A 17,431-nucleotide genomic window follows, 5' to 3' on the forward strand; every position below is an offset into this window, starting at 1 on the left:
ATGCTCTCGAAGCAACCAGATTCTGCCTATCATGTGCAGAGGGGGTCACGTATGAATGCTTGAACGTCGACGTCGACTAAAGCGCGTACTCTATGCACCATCAATGAATGATAGTACGGTCAAGCGTCCGGAGAACCTGGTGGGGAAATGATCCGACACGAAGATGGCTGCCAATGGCTCGCGCCGCGGGCCGCTCTATGGGTGTTAATCTAGGAAAACAACTGACAATTCGTTATCGTTTCGTACTACATACTCGTGTGTCGTCCAGGTAACAGTTCGCTCGGCAGCCGATGGACATGATTACGTCGTACAAGCCTTGAGATCTTGAGATACAGTAGGATACAGTAGTGTGCAGTGTACATACTTATCAAAGCTCAGCGTCAACGTCAGGAGTTCTCACATGCGCAATCATCATGCGACATGGAAGCTTTGGAATTTGCACGCATTATCGGGATGGGTGTTTAAGCGATCGTGAACGGCGATACATACGGTAAACCAAAGTTGTGAAAAGCATCTTGCTATGGCAGGTCCAGCATACTCCCCTATTTGTCCGACTCTCCTGTCTTTCTGAAGCCTTCGAAGTACTTTCGACGGAAGTCCTGATGAGCCGGGACATGGGAGGTACCTTCTTCGACCCCGTCGACAGCTCTGCTTGCCATAGATATTCCTGCATCGAAGCTAGGCGCGGGGTATGTTTCCGCGGTTGTCTTGCGGACGGTGACCAACTGGGTCCCGTATGTAAATATAAGGGTAGACGAGTGGGGCAAATTACGACTCACTCTTCGCCCCCATGACCCGAAGTCCTGCAACGAGTTAGCAATTACCTCCATGCCTTCACACAACATCGTGTGGACATCAACTTCCTGGTATTCGTCTGTGACTGTGGGCAAGAAAAAGACAAGACGACCACCAGGCTTAAGGAGGTAGCGCCCCAGCAACACGAGATCCTTTGCCAATTCTGCAAGTTCGTACGGCTTCGTAGGAGGGATGTATGGCTGGTCGTCACTGCGGTGGATACGTGCTCAAAGCAACTGTGAGGATGAAATAATAATATAAGACGTACGGCCGGGACATCGACGCTGGCGACGACCTGGGCAGATCAGGTCTGTATTTCTTCCTTCCTAGCCGTTTTGCTCCAGCGCGGACGCCGTCTATATCGCAGATCTGCATAAGCTTACAAACTCTTGACATCCGGCCCATGTTCACCGCTCACAAGGGGGATCGGTTATTATTGCATCGAAGAGCTCCCCACATCTCCATGGGTCATGGGTCACGTCAAACGTGCATAAATCAAGGATTCTTGAAGAGACGCCGTATTGAGCAGCAGCACGAATGATACCAGGCTGTTTCTCTGATAGGAAACCACGATTAGTAACTTAAGGAAATATATCATCACATTCTCTTACCCTTGCCACGCATCTGACGACCATCGATATCCGACCCGAAGAATTGTGCACCAAAGTAAGCTGTCGTCTTCACGATGGATCATTGGGGAATGTCCGGAGCTGACACGGCGCAACACACACATAAGCCATGCTTCCTGTGCCAACGAAGGGATCGTAGATTAATTTTCCGGGGGAGGCCTGTTATGTGATATGAGACATATGTTCGATAAAATCTCAGATGTCTTACGAGGGACTGATTGGCCATGAGCAGCGACATCTCAGCCTCCATGCTCGTATTCCCGTAGTATAGGCGCTTCTTCACATCGAACTTTTTCACAAGTGGTCGGGCGGATCCGTCCTCGATCTGCAGGAAAGGGACGCGCGCAACCGAAGTGTCCATACATGGAGACTTGCGAGCCACATGAATTTACTTGACGTACCAACCTTCCGAACCATACCTGGATGAAGTCACCATCCCCTTCATGCTTCTCTCTGGTAGTCCCGCTTCTACTGGGGTCTGCAAACTCAGATATGAATATGCGCATTAATTCATTTCATGTGACATGGCGCACACTCTTCAAAACAACCCAGGATAATGTCAGGGTTCTTCATATCGATTTCCCCCTGGAAGTCCATGTAGGAGAAGCTTTCAACGACCTCCCGCTGCCTCCACTGGGGCACCGTATGATTATGTGCCGTCACGTTGAACTTGAACGATGTATTCTTGATATATCGAGACCATAGATGCCGCTTTCCCTTGTTGGCTTCATGTAGCTCCTCGTACGTCGACCCTCGACCATAGTATTCGTAGATAGCTCTGGGGAACAAAAATGGTCGAGGCTCGTATCCTCAACAACAGCTTGTTCGCACTCACTCATTCACTCACTTGATCAAGATGCATCTCCTGGCTAAAATTCTGGCGTGTTGTTCGTCTTCCAGTTCCAGTACCATGAATGGCCTGGAGGGATCAGGACTCTCTGAGAACGCTATAGTGAACCCATTGAGCTCAGCAATCGATAGTATCTCCGGTACGCGAAAGTCTTCGTGAACTTGCGCAAAGACAAATAAATATGGATCCCTCATGCTGGAAACTGCAGAGCACCTTGCAACGCCACCCAAATCGGACAACTTCAAGTTCAGCTGCAGCACGGGCGGCATTGTCCGGTCAAGAGCCTTTGCCACATCACTGAGCATGCCCCGGGCCTGGATTGATCAACATGCCTTTAAACAAGATAAGTCAATCTGACTGACGCCATTACCCTGCTATACATCTCCGAGACAGGTAGCTGTGTCGCCGAGCACGTCTGAAGCAATTCTGGGACCGAATCTTTCGCTGTGGCCGAATAGTAATAATGAACGGTATTAAGCGCTCGGCCTTCGCAGGGCTGCCGATCTGTCGCTTTCCTGTCGTGATAAATGTGATGCTCAGGCCCTGACGGCTGCTGCTACGGCTGGAAGATATATAAGCTGGGAAGCTCCTCTGACTGGAGATCTCATGTTTTGCCGCTCGACTAGTACCCCCGACTGACAAGCGTAAAATCTGTAGGGAGCACCATGCCACCTTTTGTTGAGGTATGTTCTGACGAGTACATATATGCCATGGGAGATGTTTGCTGATACTTTGCCTTCCACGAGTCACCGGTCGGTAGTCCAAGGTCCTCACCTTATGAGGCCCGTCCTCCCACTTCTAGAGCTAACACGCTCTCCGCGCGAGTGGGGTCCTTTGCAACGGGTGTCAATGATGCGTGGGGTAATTCCTCCGTACAGAACGCCATCCAAGTACTTGAACAGCTTTCTGACCTGGGCAGAGCACTTCCATTCGTTGCACCGGCATTCGTACTCCTCTCTTTGATTATTCAGGTCGAGAAGAAAGCCCGGGATGCGGACCTGAAATGTACCGACCTTCTCAATCGCGTTACCTTCTTAGTGGAACAGCTCGAAGTCCTCCGGCGGGTCGACGTCACAGATTCGACCAGGCGCGTCATCGAGCGGATGAACGACGCCATAAAGGACGCAGCAGCGCTGATACAAGCATACAGGAAACAAAGCGTCATAGCGAGGAGATTGAACATGGGTAACAGGGATAAATTCTTGACCTGTGCTCAAGCTATCAGCGCCTGCGCCAATGACCTTATGATGAGCCTGCAGATACAGCAAACCGGCCAGCTGGACATCTTGGCTAGGTCAATACCTGTCGATTCGGAAGACGAAGCCGCGGAGAGCTTTGTCAATCGTCTCGGAGGTGCGGAGAAGATCAAAGCAGACCCATCCCTGATCGTCCAGTTTGCTGAGCAGCTGCACCTGAAAGTTGACGACGATACCATTCGACAAATCAACACCAGTATCTCCGATCTTATGGGAGAAACCCAGAATCGTCTCCAGCATATGTTGGAGGAAAATGCTGGGATCATCGCGTTTCACAGCATCAAAGAGCTCGTCGCTCAGATGAACGAGGCTGAGAAGGAGCAGCAGTTCACATGCGTCCAATGTGGGACACGTTACCGCAATTCCACTAACGGTGCCAACTCGTGTACCTTTCATCCAGCCTCATATCCGTCGCGGGACGGAAACTATCCATGCTGCAGCTCTCGGATTCACTGTCAATCTCGATCACATCGAGCAAAGCACCATTGCGACTATCCATACGGACCATTCTTCAAATATTCCTCCAACATCATCAATTACATCGACACGGTCGACAAATGGGTGGCCGTAGAAGATCGCAGTATGTCCGGAAAGGACAACCAGAAAGCTTTCATAGGTCAGCTCCTCCGCCTGGCCTCCAGAGGTGACTTTTTGCAGGAGCCGACCATCATAATCTCTGTCGGTACCGTCTGGCACACAAGCAAATATTTCCTCGACACGTTCACGTGCGAAGATCTCCGTCAGGTCAATGACTTCGTGCGCATGAGTGGCAATACCACGATCTTCCGGACCTCGAGCGATGAGTCGGACTACTCGATGGCCGAGTGGGTCATAGGTCCTACTGGGAACATCGTCGGCATACGGCTGAGCGTAAAGGCAGACACCTCGACCGGTCCGTCCACCAAACTGTGCCCGATAGACCTCACGCACTGCTCAAAATCGGGGGAAGTAGTGGTGGAATCTGAGGGGGGCTTACGCTCTTTCAAGCCTCGGAGCCCGTATATCCTGCCGGAGACGGTCCGCTTGGGGCGGGAACTTAGAGAAGAGCCTCTGCGTGCTACTCGAACCGACTTCAAGACACGTACTTCACATTCGCTCCCTCTCATGTTGAGAGTGATGTCCGATCCGCCGCTCAAGGCCAATCCCGAGTTTGCCCGCTTGGACGCTGACATATTCACGGGATCCATTTCTATCTTCAACAAATCGCCAGCTGCATCTCCTAACCCAATGACGATCGCCTCTGCATCAGCGTACTATCGTTTAGTAGGCGAAAAAGAGTATGCTCTAGCCGCGGAACTGCACTTCACAGGTGATCAGCAGCTTCCTGCCACTATCGATTCGAGACGCTCTTGCGTTTTAGATTTCAAGGTCGTAGTGCCGCGCTCGAACGAGGATGCCCAACTTCAGATACGCTGGTTTAACCGCGCGTTTGTCGCTCGCAAGAGGCCTATTCGAATCAAGCTCGTGTTCAGAGATATGGAAGAAGAAGAGTGTTCGCTTGTCGTTGAACACGTATTTGATCCTTTATGGCCACTTGACAGAAAGAAGGATGAGGACCTCGCCTTCTTTCATATCGACGACAGCGAGCGGATGGAAAGGAGGGCGGTCCATGTCAAAGGACCTGAAGGAAACCGGGTCATCAGCTTCAATGGCCACAACTTTGACGTCCTCCATCTACAGAAGAGTGTATTCCATGCAATGAAGAGTGGAGAATCCGAAGTCGACTTGAGCATCGGCGGCGACCAGTCTGGCCTGTGGCAATGGCGCGTGTGGGCATTGATTGACTTGTCTTGCTTGCGAGTGTATGCGTTCAAAGTCTTGGTACGGCAAGGCGAGCGCAGTAATAACCCTGCAGCGGTGTGCCTCGGCTATGTGCTCTGTCCTGAATACGGGGAGGTACGCGATGAAACTCGTCCCATTCGATACGCCACGGAAAAAGTCGAGGTGCCAGAGCTTCATGAGTCAATACCAGAGGCAATCCTCACCGACGACTCCTTTGATGATGACGCCCCTGACGAGCCTCAACCATCTGGCGCTCGGGGCTCTACTGGCTCGGGGCACATGCCAATAGTCCTTCCCGACGAGCTGAACATCCGTCTAAAATCTATCGACAACAATTTGTCTAGGATTGCCACAGCGTTGGAATTGCTTGTCGGACATCTCTCCAAGACAGCACCATGACTCGGACTACAGTAGTCAGGGATGTTGCTTGGAATCGAAGTTTACAAATGCAGCACGCTACTGTACGGGTTTTGTCATGTATAATGAAAAGCCAGGTTCGCCGACCTTCAAGTTCTACTGCCATGACGGCTTAAGGCCGCTAGGGACCTTATGTGAATAACAGTCCGACGAAATGACAACTTGAACAGCCCGCATCAGGCGCGAGCTCGTCGAGTGTCGTCGCTGCTATGGTCACGCAAAGTATGTCGAAGACTGCTTGTGATTTCTCTGCTCCTAAGGACAGCCCGCGCTGACGGCAAACGCAAAAATAAATTAATCCCAGTACCCGACAGTCTCAGAACACCCTCTTTATGCAACTCCCTTCGAAGCCTGACCAGCGTTCTTCTTGTCAGTAGCAACGTTGGTGTCGAGCTTCTTCCTACGAAGAAATAATGGTAAGCGAGGGCTTTCGCGATTGAACATGGAAACCGCGCGTACTGCTCTGCGTCGATCTTCGTCTGTATTGACGAAGTAGATTGGCCAGCGGCCTGTGCTTTGGCAAGCTATGCGGGGGGGACAGATAAGTCATCATATTCGTCTGTTCAACACAAACGCACCTTGATGTTAAGACCCTGTACTTCGGCGGTCAATTTCAGGACCTTGTTCTTGATCTTGCCGTTCTGGAGAGCGTCAGCTACAATACGGTATAAAGATTAATACCGTCAATTGGTGCAATAAGATTTCATGAATATACCTTCGTCACCAGAAGCAGCTTCAATGGCAGGGTTGAAGTCATCCGTTTCAGCGCTCTCAGCTGCCTTCCTCATCGTCTCGATGTCATCGGCGGTTTGGTCGTCGACGGTTGCGAGATCAACGCCGTCGAAAGGATCGACGAAGACAGCGTTGGCCTGAGCTTGCGCATCACCGGCAGTCCCGTCGGAGATCTGGAAGTCGGCATAGCTGTGGGGACGTGCGGTAAGCCTCGCAATATAACACTGGTGCAAATTATACGCACTCAAGGAGCTGGAAGGCCCTCTTGGACAAACCAGCGGAAGTGGGGACTGGTGCAGCGGCGACAAAGGAAGCGAGGGCGGGGAGCAGGAGGAAGCTTGCGAGGGAAAGGCGGACCATGATGATTTGCAGAGGTATGGTAGGGGTTGAAGAGAAGGCTAGGAGAAAGGCCGTGTACTCTGTCGGGCGGAGAGATTAACACTGTGCAAGGACCAGGTATGTCCGGGGACTCACGAGATAAAATGAAGAGCTGCGAAGGAGAGTAAAGCAAAGGCTAGCCGTCAAGGCTTGCACAGAAAGCTACGCTGAAAGGAACAGAGAAATGGGGAAGCAACTTCAAGTTGACCGTAAAGAAATGGTCATCGAACGGGGACTCTTTTATACAGAAAAGGACGGCTTGGGTCGGGCATCTCTGATCCGACTTCACGCTGCTTTCGAGTGCAAAGAACGTTCCATCGAACGACGATCCTCGGCAACGTTGTCGCCACCGAGGAAGTGTTCAGGCACGGGGCCACGGTCGATAGGTGTTGCTATGAGTAGTACGCCCGATTAGGAAGGCGTAGTATTGGCAACCGCATACGCACCGTCGCTCGAACTCGCCAAGCAAGCCAAGGTGCCGATGAGCAGAGGACCCCTGATAATAGGTATCAAGGCTTTATTTTAAATCCTGAGAATCCGAGCTTTTTGTCCGCGCCAAATTTCCGGATTTGGTGCCATTTTGTCCGCGAAAAATGTGGCCTGAGCGGATTTTGGCCGAAAATGTCCGCGATTCTGATCAGGGCTCTGCTTACAAGACCTTTGTCCGCGCTGTAGGATAAGGCATTAAAATGTATCAATTTTGCTCTTCTAGTTAATGTATATCTATAGCACCACTCTATTCACCGTCAGAAATCATGTCCACACCGCTCGCCGCCTTGCGTTTGCGGCGGAATTTTGCCAGTTCTTCCACTGCGGGAGCCAACTCCGCCATCTCCGATTCGAGATGGAACTCGTTAAATAGAAACAGTCATGTTTCTAGTATGTGAACTACAGTAACTTAATAAATGCTGGATAGACATAGTCTACTATGAGATGGGATAGGGACCCACAATGGCCACATCCGTCATATAGAGAAAAAGTTAAAAACACATGCCTACATGGAGAATCGAACCTAGTATCCAGGAATCAACCAAACATACATGGCTCAAGCGGTAACCCCTGGACCACGAGACTATAGATGTCCGCACAAGCATAAGGCATCGATAGCGCATGGTACATATGTCCGCGAAAAAAATCAGACGTGCACCCGTTTTTGGGCCTTTCTGTCCGCGAAAAATAAGGCCTGGTGAGGTCTAATTTGGCTTGATTTGTCCGCGTTTCCACAAAGCCTTGATACCTATTATCAGGGGTCCTATGAGCAGTCGTTGAGACTTACTTGCCCGTGAACGAGTTCGATGCCCCCCCCCCCCAAAGAAACACAGCGGGCAAGGACCGGTGTCCCACCACTGGTCATTCATCTTTCATGGCAAGAGTGGCAGAACACTTTCCTAGGATGCTCCGTAGCGGAACATGATACAGACATAAAGAATGAAAGGACAATGTTAATTACTGTAAATGTCCCCTGATTTTTGGGGACCATAGTAAATGTCCTGCAGACCTTTCTTTGTTCACTCAAAGGACATTCTTCATGTCCAGGTTATGGTCCAGCAAGGACCATTCTAGGAAAGTGTTCTCCCATCAGGGAGATGTTCCTGGCATGCCCGCCGGCGAGACATCGGTCTCTGCCCGCAGTGAAAGAAAGGATGTCGCAGGGACTAGTACTGAGTACTTCATTGAGAACGGAATGCGAATGTGGTAACCATACAACAAGTCTACGCGACCCCAGGTAAATAAAATACATGAACCGGATGAAAGATGAAGGTTAAGTTACGAAAACAAGAGCAAAACAAGTTTTGACAGGCTTAGAGGTGTCGCATATAATTGTGCCTTCGTCAAGTTGGTGGCCAGGACAGAGGTTGGTCCTCAGCTCCCCAAACCCTCCAAACATGTTGTTGCAAGTTTGTGACGCCCAAGGTCATGTTGCCCCACATCTCCGAGAAAGCTCCTCGCCAACCCACTCGCTGTACGCCGTCTGGGATAGAGAAGATAGACCAAGAAGTGGGAGTAGTGATGGATACGTGGTGCAGGGTATCTCGTTTGATCAGATGAAGGTGTAGGTCCGGATAGAATGGATCGTAGTAGGTCGTCAAAAAGATGCGTCGCGCACGTAAAACGGAAACCCTATTAGCAATAGTTAGTCGAGGATCACTTGAGTCAGAAGCCGATACGCACTTGTACATGATAAAGATCAAGACTATTTGCAACGTAATGAAGCACGCAATAGTCCAGGGACTGGGAAGCCTCCAGCGCCCATCTTCCAATACCCCAGACTAAGTAGGAATGAGGCCAAGATCGCATAGAAAGGCAATGAAGTCTCACCAAAAGTCTGTTATTCCTCATGCTCTCCTTCAAAGGCCCAAGCCTGGAACGGAGTTCGGGGTCTGAACTTCGCACCATCTGCAACGACCTAAAAATCTTATCTCGCGCATCCCTAGCGGAGCGCGAGACTCGTTGCAGCTCCTCGGCACGGCTGTCGTGGATCCCCAGACTATTCTGGGATCTGAAAGACATGAGTACGTATCACAAATGCGCTACAAGCTTGCTTACCGTTCAGCCTCAATGAAACCTTCCCTCAACTCTGCAATAGTCTCTCGCACGCGAGCCAATGCCTGACCTTGAGACAGCGGCGAATCTCCGTTCAGAGTGCTCACGTCGGCGCTAGATTCGACTTCCTCAAGAATTTCGCGGCCCATCGCGTCGACAATCCTGATAGAGCTTCTATTCCGCTGGCTCGTAGTGGCTTCTTCTTTAACCTGGACTTCCTCATCATCATCTTCCTGCTTGATCGCGACCTCATCATTAGGTGCTTCGCGGCCGAAGGCATCGAGTACACGGATGCTAGGGCCTTTGCGAGGAGTACGTTGGGGAGACGGAGGCGTCAACGAGAAGCTGGGATGCTCGGACGCCTGCTCTTCGTTGCTCTTGAGCGCATTTGCACCGTCGGGACCGTGTTCCGCAGGTTCCCGCGCATGTTGCAGACCGCTCTCGTCGGAGTTATCTTCGAGTTTGAACTGAGGCGCTCCGTACGGAGCACCATTTCCGATGCCCAGACCCGCATGAGACGCCTCGGACTCGGAGGTCTCGACTTCAAATCTAACTTTCAAGATACTTTTCCGCCTCGATCCCGGCGTATTCATCCACGCACCAGGAGGTGCGGGCGTCTGAGTTGGTAAGGAGGCTGCCCGCGACAAGGATGACACTGGTGTAGCATGCCCATTCTCCTGTTCCGTCTCCGTCTCTTCACCGGCTTCGGGAAGCGAATGGGCTCGACTAGGCGGCAACCTCGGAGGAACAGGAGTTGCCGCCCAAGCACCGGGAGGTTTAGGAGTCTTCATCATGGAGAAGTTTATATTGTTACCGATGGTCGCAGGTCTCTCGGGCGTGTAGCCTTGCACATCTTCAGTATCTTCTTCGGAGGACGAAGGAGGGCCAGGTAACTCAGGAATATCCTTGGTAGGAGACGGTGCGCCCGTTTCTACTCTGGGCGGGGTAAAGGATTGAGGACGGGGAGGGGTGACCAAAGATAGATAAGGTTCATCAGTTCCCGGTGGTGTTCCAGGAGGGGTGGCAGGAGGGTTTTCAAGAGATCCGCGTTCCCGTTGCGGTGGCCCACTTTCGTCGTTGGCACGTTCACCATTCGACTCAGACGCTCCTGGGGCATCGCTGGCAGGAAGCGGGGTGACCCGGATGGTGGGAGTGCTTGTAGCTGGAATCGACTCCTCGTCGCTTGCTACACAAGTCTCAGTGTCAGTCCCGATTTTAGCAAGAATTGATATATACGAACTGAAGACGTCGTCCGTCGGCACTCTAAGGGCATCCGTAGGGAAGGCAACAGAGTCCACTCTGGGCAATGGAGGTATAGCGCCTACAGCCACGCTGAACTCCGTCAAGCTCCGCCTATGGCCTCTCTTCCGTGCTGCATTGCTCTCAGCTGGAGGTTCCCTACTCTCCTCGGGTGAATGAGATGCTTCGGCTGATCCATCGATTTCACCATCCGAACGAGTGTTCTCATCGTTGACGTTTAGAGCATGGTCTGAGTTATCCATCGAATCTTCGTCCAACTCGAGAGGCGGAAGTGGAGAATGGCTCCTAGACGGGAACTGGAATCCAGCGCCCTTGAACGTCGGAAGTTTAGTAGGACGGTGACCAGCATTTGAGAGCTCGGGGTTGGATTTCGCCCGACTCTGCGATGAAGGCATAGGGGACTTGGGTCGCGGGATATGACTGGCTCGCTTAGGCTCGAGACCAAGATACGACGGAGATTGCGAACCCGCTTTAGCCTGCAAGTGAGGAGAGGACGGGGACTTGGGACCATGGCCCGAGACTGACAGTGCGGACTGACTAGCTGCAGTCCGTAACCCAGGTTTCTTCGCCGGCGTCTTCATCGAAGCGGTTCCTCCCGTCTTCTCCTCCGGTGGAGTGCCCTTGAGGATCCCTAGGCTTTCAGTCCGTCGCCTAAAGTTCAAGCTAAAACGACTGTGGGTTGGGGAGGGCGACGGCATAGGCGATGTTGACCTGGATGGGGGAGCAGGAGAGATGGAACGCCTACTGATCTCCCACTTCGGATGTGGACTATTCCAATTCCGCTCTCTCTCGTGCAGGACCACTTCCTCAAACTCCGGCTCCTCGTCTGGATCAATACTTCCGATAGAACTACCGCGACCAGAACTTGTTATCGACGAAGTCCTTCGTTGACTTCTGGGCTTCAACGATGGTACCTGTGAACGAGAAGACTGCGTAGAAACGATGGACTGCGTGGATTGTGCCGAATCCGGGCGAGAAGGAAAGCTCTGTGTACGGGACCGCTGGAAGGATGATGACTGATGAAGGCGAAGATTAGCGGAAGAAAGCCTCGGACGGGGTTTATTCCAATTGCGCTCCATCTCAGCAGCTTTCTCTTTGGTCGCGGACGCTGGGCCTGAGACGAATAATAATACTAAGCGGATTGAGCAGAAGATGACAGGGACTCGGAGTTACTTACGTTCGGATCGTAAACCTAATGCACTGGGCGCTCTGGATGATGAACCATCCGAACCTTGGAGGGATGCCAGGCTGTCCCGCCGACCTAGATTAGGGGCGCCATCGGAACTCAGCAAGGACGCCGAGCTTCCCCTCCTAGAAAGCTCTGCTCCAGCAGATAATCTTTTTTGATTTATGGAACTCGTGCTTTCTTTTTTCTTCAGACCATTCCGAGGGGAAGACTCAGAACTGTGCGAATGAGAATGGGAATGGCTGTGCTCTCCGGCGGCCCATGACATGGGGCGTGACGACGCCTTTGCCTGAGGGCGATTCCAGTCTCGCTCACGGTCGGCTAAGGTGAGCACATCAGCAGGAGAAGAGAATGCGATCATTTCGTAACACCCACCAGCCGTCACAGGGACTGCAGCCTTTGCCCGAGATGCTAAGAGCATTGTTAAGTGTTCATCTGCATTTTGCTATGATTATATCATGCTTACGAGTACGACCAGGCTCAGGGGTGCGCGCCGCCATTCTAGGGTCACCACTCTTCTTTGAAGTTTCGTGGGTCGGTGACTTTAAGTGAGGTAAGCGACTGTTCGGTCGAGAGGCAGGCGTTGTGTGGCGTTGCGGAGGAAAAGCTAGTAAGGTGTAAGGAACCGATCAGTCCACCCGGGAGAGAGCCGCCTTACGTGGTCTCGTGCCATGCCCGGAGTCTCCCTCGTAACTATCTGAGTTGTTCATGGCTCTTTGCATCTCGGAGTCTTGCTCCAGCAGGTCTGCAACTCATAAGTCAGAGCCAACCGTCAGTCACTGCAAATCACTAACTGGAGTGCATCTGTATCTGCGACGGCATCTGCATCGAATGTAATGGCGTACTTGTCGCAGCAGGCGGACTGTGAAGTTCACGCAACAAAGTAGCAGTATCTTCGGTCGTATCTCCAGCCCCATCGGAGGCTTCGGAGGTAGCATCTGCCATAGATAAGCGGCATCCCCACACAATAAGCAGAAATGCCCACCTTCACGACGACGACGCGAGGAACTCGAAGCTATGCGGAATCTGTCCAGTTTGGCGCGTAAAGAATCATAGGTCGCTGCTGCACTGGACTTCACTGAGTCTTCCGAGTGTTGTTGGTATTCTAGCAGCAGTGGTTAAGGGGCTGGACCACCAATCGACGCGATTGAACTCACTGGATACACGATCTACCTCTTCATCGCTAAGACTCAGACGCTTGTGTTTTCCCTTTCCCCCAAGCAGCTCCGAAAGCGGTGGTTTCGGACTGGACTCGATGATACTGGTGTCGATGCTGTTCCTACGGCGCGATTTAGGGGGCGTGTCTGACGGGTCCTGGAGCACCCGAGAGAAGAGCTCCTTCAAGCTCTCTCGGGCCACGCTTGGTGTCCCTGAACCAGAATCTGGAGGCTCAAAGTCGGATTCACGCTCGGAAGAGGATGGTGGTGCCGCAGACGTGTTATTGTTGGAAGTCTTGGGAACACGAGCCAAGAGGGCGCGCAAACGCGCAGCAGGGTTATCAGAATTGTGAGTGGGCGGCAGAGACGCGCTCGCGGGTATCCTTGGTGTCGCCTGGGTATCTTCCTCGTCGTCCAATTTTTCGTGGTCGTTGGTGAGATCAACGAGAGGAGCTGACGGGTGACGCGACGGCCCTGCCTGGGGAAAAGGGGGTGACGCACGGTCGGCCATGGAGGCAGAGTTCCGGGTCAGGCGCAGTCGCGGTGCAACGAGGGAGGGTGCCGCGGAACCGTCCATGTCGCGATGGACGGCGGGAGGATCGCCGACGTTTGTGGACCAAACGTGGACGAGGCGCGCTTGCGGCGCGTCGGACAAACACGCGCAAATTGTGGCAACGTGTCAGTACCATTTCCGGCTTACGCGTCCTCGTCGTCGACGATGCAAGCCGCGGTACCCGCTGTCTATACGCTTGCATTTGCGGCGGTCATGCACTGGCCTCGTTTCAACTCATGGAAGGACGAAGGCATATCTTTCTGTCATCTTTATATCAGTGATATGACATCCTGCTGTTGTCGACTGTGTGTAGTATACCAGTCTAAGGTAGCTACAGGAGATCAATATCAAGTCTGGGTACCCTCCATTAATATTCATGACCATCTGGAAGGTCCTCGACCCAGCGCAGCGAAAGAATCAGAATCAGTTGTCTGTTGCTCTGCCACAGGCACTTGTGCCATCGCCGGCTTCCCCTTGTGTCATTAGACATGAGTGATCTTGGATGAACGTGGAGAAAGAGATGAAGAGATACACGCCAAGGAGGTACGGCAATCGATAACTCTGCACTGAAAATAGGACACAGACTTCTGCTGCTATTCAACCGCATTGATTCTTTCATCCGAAACATATCACAGACGTTCATTTCAGATCGGGTGATGATGCAACGGCCGAGGCGTGGCGTGGTCCATCCCCTTAACAGCGGTATAAAGAGGCGGGGTTGGATCACCGGCTTTACAGTCCAGCAGTCACAGCTATACTCTGAACTTTTGAAACCATCTGAATAACCATGGTCGCACAGTGGGAGCCCGGAACCCAATACAACCTCGGCGATGTCGTGGTATACGAAGGTAAATCCTAATTGGCGACCTTATTCTCCTCTGACAATATGTTCCCCCAGGTGCCCAATATAAGATCATTCAGCCTCACCGCTCGCAGGTACGTTACCCGGACCATTCTGTCACCTCAGCCGTCCTGACGAGAATCCGATCAGTCCGACTGGACGCCTCCCGTCACCCCGGCCCTTTGGGGCCGTCTTCCGGAGTCTGCTTGGGTAGGAGACCAGCAGCAGCAGCAACAGCCACCTCCGACCTACAACCAAGGTGGGCTCTGGCTCCTTCCGTGACGCAGAGTAGTCACCACTGACCCCATCTATCCAGGCGGTGACCAGAAGCCCTGGAACGAGCAATCTTCCCAACAGGTTCACATTGACCACGAGGAGCGGAAAAAGAACTGGTTTGATCTGGATGATGACCGCAAGAAGCAGCTGGAGGTACGATGTCACTTGGTACCTGCGCACCATGGAATATACTCACAATTGCCGCCACTGCAGATTGGAGGTGGCTTGTTGGGAGGTCTTGCCGCCCTTGGTGCCGGTTACTTCGCGTACAAGGAGCACGAAAAGAGCGAGGAAGAGGTGCATACCTGCCTTGCGGGACTTCGCGATCAGTTGCGTTGCTGACTGAACATGAACATACAGAAAAAGGCGCAAGTTTGGGCTTTCCAGAACTGGCTGCACGATGCCCAGGCTCGTACCGAGGAGTACCATCGGAATGGCCCCCGCGGTCCTGCTACTTGGATTCTGAATCACGGTCGGAACATACCTCAGAACGCCATCGCCGGCGGTGAGGAGCACGGTGAGCCCTTATATATTGCGCGGGCTTACTATGAGGTTCGTTTCCCTCCGATTAATGATCGATCTTCTGGCTGATCGATTCTTGACAGGGCGGCATCAGTGCGTTGTCCTTCTGCGCGATCATTGCCTTGACACTCACTTTCGTATACGCAGTGGTGGGCAAGGCGTCTGCCCGTCTCAAGAAGGGTGCGGCCATCGGGTTCAAGCATGACGAGATCGACGTAAGCAGTGCATGAACTCTTCAGCTCCGAGCCACTCCATCTAACGAATCGTAGGTTGAGACGTTCGAGATCCTCATCGGCGACATGCGTGGCCTGCGTTGGGTAGACACCTCTGGTCATCTCGATGTTCAATCCCTGGGTGCCACTCCGGTCGAGGGTGGCCGAGAGTCTGACGGAAGTCCTATCTACATCGCTCAGGCACCTCACCATGGAGGTATCCACCCGGGCAAGGCGAGTGCTGTTCTTGACGGTGAGTTTCTCCCCGAGATTGGGGGATGAGTGGTTTATGCCACCTGTGCATTACAGGTGCATACATTCCTTATGATGGAACCGAGAAGAAAGTCAAGGTGAGCAGAGCATGTCATGGTGTATTTTTACGTCCCACTTACGACATGTTGGGTGCAGGAATACCGCGTACTGTGCTATGCCTAGACAGTCCGCAACTAGGGGCGGAATAACATTGCGTAACGGGATTCAGAGTTGTACCCTACAAGTCCAGCGGAAGTCAAATGAAAGAAGTAGCATGTCATCGATTAAGAGAATTAGCTTGCTAGTGCTGGTTTATCTCTTACTGATTTACAAACCGCGTAAGTGCTGGGGTCCAGGGAGAATATAAGAAATGCAGCCGGCGTGAAGATCTCAATATTAGTGGCAAATTAGTGTACCTGAGTATCAATGCATCGGTCCGAGTTGTGTCCGAGACCTGCACGACCTGTGCACGACAGTGACGCGCTCTGTGGCTCGACTCTATTCTTATGAGCAGCCACGATCGGGCTACTGGATAACCTCCGATGATGCAACTTCCGGGCCTGCGCAGTGCCCATGTCACAACCTTGAATGGCCATCTGTTCCTTGGCCGCGGTTATAAGAGAGCGAATGGCCTAACGAGGGGATCCCATTGGACCGCCCTGCCCTCCCCTCAAGCTCTTGAGCAGTGCATAACATTCCGAAGATATGGTAGTGGTGACTCTCGCCGCCCTTGGAGCAGCGTACCTGGCATATCATGGGCATGGGAAGTCTGAGGAACAGGTACGTCCACACAGTGGCCAGACGATGGGGATCATGCGAATGGTACATGTCCGGTAGAAAAAGGCAGATTTAGAAGGCCTTCACAAATGGTTCTTGGCCGCTCAAGCCCGTACAGAGGAGTTCTATCGTGACGGTCCGCGCGGTCCTGTGGCTTGGGTAGTTAACCAGGGCCATGTTATGCCCGAAGATGCCATACAAGGAGGAGAGGAGCACGGCAAGCCTGTTTACATTGCCAGAGCGTATTGCGATGTGCGTATTGCCTGCGACTATGTATTTGTAGGATTCTGACGAGGCTGTCCGATATGCAGGGTGGCGTCAGTGCGTACCACACGTTGTCTGCTCACGATCTTCCTACTCACCGTTATTTGAACGAGTAGTGGTTGGCAAAGCATCTCCCCACACGAAGAAAGGCGCGGTTATCGGATACAAACATAACGAAATCAATGTAACAACATCAGAGATATCCTTTCCTTGAGCGAAGCTGAAGCAGCGTCTTCCAGGTCGAAACGTATGAGATACTAGTCGGAGACATGGATCAACTAATCTGGGTTGAGACTTCCGGTCGCCTAAACATCGACTCTCTGGAGCACAAGCCTGTGGAAGGCGGCTACGAGCCTGACCTCACCCCCATCTACATCGCCCAGGCCCATCATCACATGGGGACCCATCCTGGCAAGGCAAGCTCTGTGCTAGACGGTGAATCGGGTTCCCTGCAGGTACACATTCATATGGCTGACATCTCGTGCCATCGATCCCAGGAGCATTCATTCCTCATGACGGATCGGAGAAGAAAGTTAAAGTGCGTCTCCTATTGCTAACTCGTTGCTGTAGATTACAGTGCTGATATACGATTGAAGGATTATCGCGTTCTATGCTACGCCTGATTTACGATGCCTATATCAGCCTCCTACGAAGGAGTGTAAACAATTACGTGTATGGTATGTATCATGATATCTGTATCGCTCACGGGGGCAACGTGGTCATGACCCAAGCCTCCTACGCGATTCCC

At 52.3% G+C, this 17,431-nt stretch overlaps 6 protein-coding genes across 6 annotated transcripts; 3 read left to right on the forward strand and 3 right to left on the reverse strand.

Moving 5' to 3' along the window:
* Window positions 1-423: 423 nt before the first annotated feature.
* Window positions 424-2,468, reverse strand: GLOTRDRAFT_73766 (tRNA guanosine-2'-O-methyltransferase; the record flags this gene model as incomplete). Its single annotated transcript, XM_007866115.1, has 10 exons — window positions 424-725; window positions 780-1,005; window positions 1,073-1,151; window positions 1,214-1,351; window positions 1,407-1,473; window positions 1,527-1,583; window positions 1,633-1,749; window positions 1,826-1,902; window positions 1,958-2,202; window positions 2,272-2,468. The coding sequence occupies 10 exons, from the start codon at window positions 2,466-2,468 to the stop codon at window positions 543-545; spliced, it is 1,386 nt and encodes a 461-aa protein (XP_007864306.1). The 3' UTR covers window positions 424-542.
* Window positions 2,469-2,939: 471 nt separating this feature from the next.
* GLOTRDRAFT_115201 (uncharacterized protein) lies at window positions 2,940-5,711 on the forward strand (the record flags this gene model as incomplete). The annotated part of the gene is made up of 2 exons (XM_007866116.1): window positions 2,940-2,961; window positions 3,100-5,711. The coding sequence occupies 2 exons, from the start codon at window positions 2,940-2,942 to the stop codon at window positions 5,709-5,711; spliced, it is 2,634 nt and encodes an 877-aa protein (XP_007864307.1).
* A 3-nt stretch (window positions 5,712-5,714) lies between these two features.
* GLOTRDRAFT_58342 (uncharacterized protein) lies at window positions 5,715-7,043 on the reverse strand. The gene is made up of 6 exons (XM_007866117.1): window positions 6,936-7,043; window positions 6,706-6,880; window positions 6,445-6,650; window positions 6,308-6,384; window positions 6,189-6,253; window positions 5,715-6,129 (listed from the first exon to the last, which is right to left on the reverse strand). Exons 2-6 carry the CDS (start codon window positions 6,819-6,821, stop codon window positions 6,060-6,062), a joined length of 534 nt encoding a protein of 177 aa, XP_007864308.1. The 5' UTR covers window positions 6,822-6,880; window positions 6,936-7,043; the 3' UTR covers window positions 5,715-6,059.
* A 1,443-nt stretch (window positions 7,044-8,486) lies between these two features.
* GLOTRDRAFT_115203 (uncharacterized protein) lies at window positions 8,487-12,127 on the reverse strand. Its single transcript, XM_007866118.1, has 6 exons — window positions 11,821-12,127; window positions 10,624-11,757; window positions 9,387-10,569; window positions 9,159-9,339; window positions 9,012-9,109; window positions 8,487-8,960 (listed from the first exon to the last, which is right to left on the reverse strand). Exons 1-6 carry the CDS (start codon window positions 12,095-12,097, stop codon window positions 8,672-8,674), a joined length of 3,162 nt encoding a protein of 1,053 aa, XP_007864309.1. The 5' UTR covers window positions 12,098-12,127; the 3' UTR covers window positions 8,487-8,671.
* A 2,095-nt stretch (window positions 12,128-14,222) lies between these two features.
* On the forward strand, window positions 14,223-16,046 carry GLOTRDRAFT_58343 (uncharacterized protein). The gene is made up of 11 exons (XM_007866119.1): window positions 14,223-14,387; window positions 14,438-14,475; window positions 14,531-14,639; window positions 14,697-14,809; window positions 14,870-14,953; window positions 15,017-15,208; window positions 15,262-15,271; window positions 15,326-15,393; window positions 15,448-15,643; window positions 15,700-15,740; window positions 15,799-16,046. The coding sequence occupies exons 1-11, from the start codon at window positions 14,327-14,329 to the stop codon at window positions 15,823-15,825; spliced, it is 939 nt and encodes a 312-aa protein (XP_007864310.1). The 5' UTR covers window positions 14,223-14,326; the 3' UTR covers window positions 15,826-16,046.
* A 244-nt stretch (window positions 16,047-16,290) lies between these two features.
* Window positions 16,291-17,409, forward strand: GLOTRDRAFT_110454 (uncharacterized protein). Its single transcript, XM_007866120.1, has 7 exons — window positions 16,291-16,422; window positions 16,480-16,671; window positions 16,731-16,740; window positions 16,800-16,867; window positions 16,923-17,118; window positions 17,181-17,221; window positions 17,280-17,409. The coding sequence occupies exons 1-7, from the start codon at window positions 16,348-16,350 to the stop codon at window positions 17,304-17,306; spliced, it is 609 nt and encodes a 202-aa protein (XP_007864311.1). The 5' UTR covers window positions 16,291-16,347; the 3' UTR covers window positions 17,307-17,409.
* Window positions 17,410-17,431: the final 22 nt, after the last annotated feature.

The sequence above is a fragment of the Gloeophyllum trabeum genome (genome assembly GCF_000344685.1).
Source record: "Gloeophyllum trabeum ATCC 11539 unplaced genomic scaffold GLOTRscaffold_00004, whole genome shotgun sequence".
Taxonomy (NCBI): Eukaryota; Fungi; Basidiomycota; class Agaricomycetes; order Gloeophyllales; family Gloeophyllaceae; genus Gloeophyllum; species Gloeophyllum trabeum.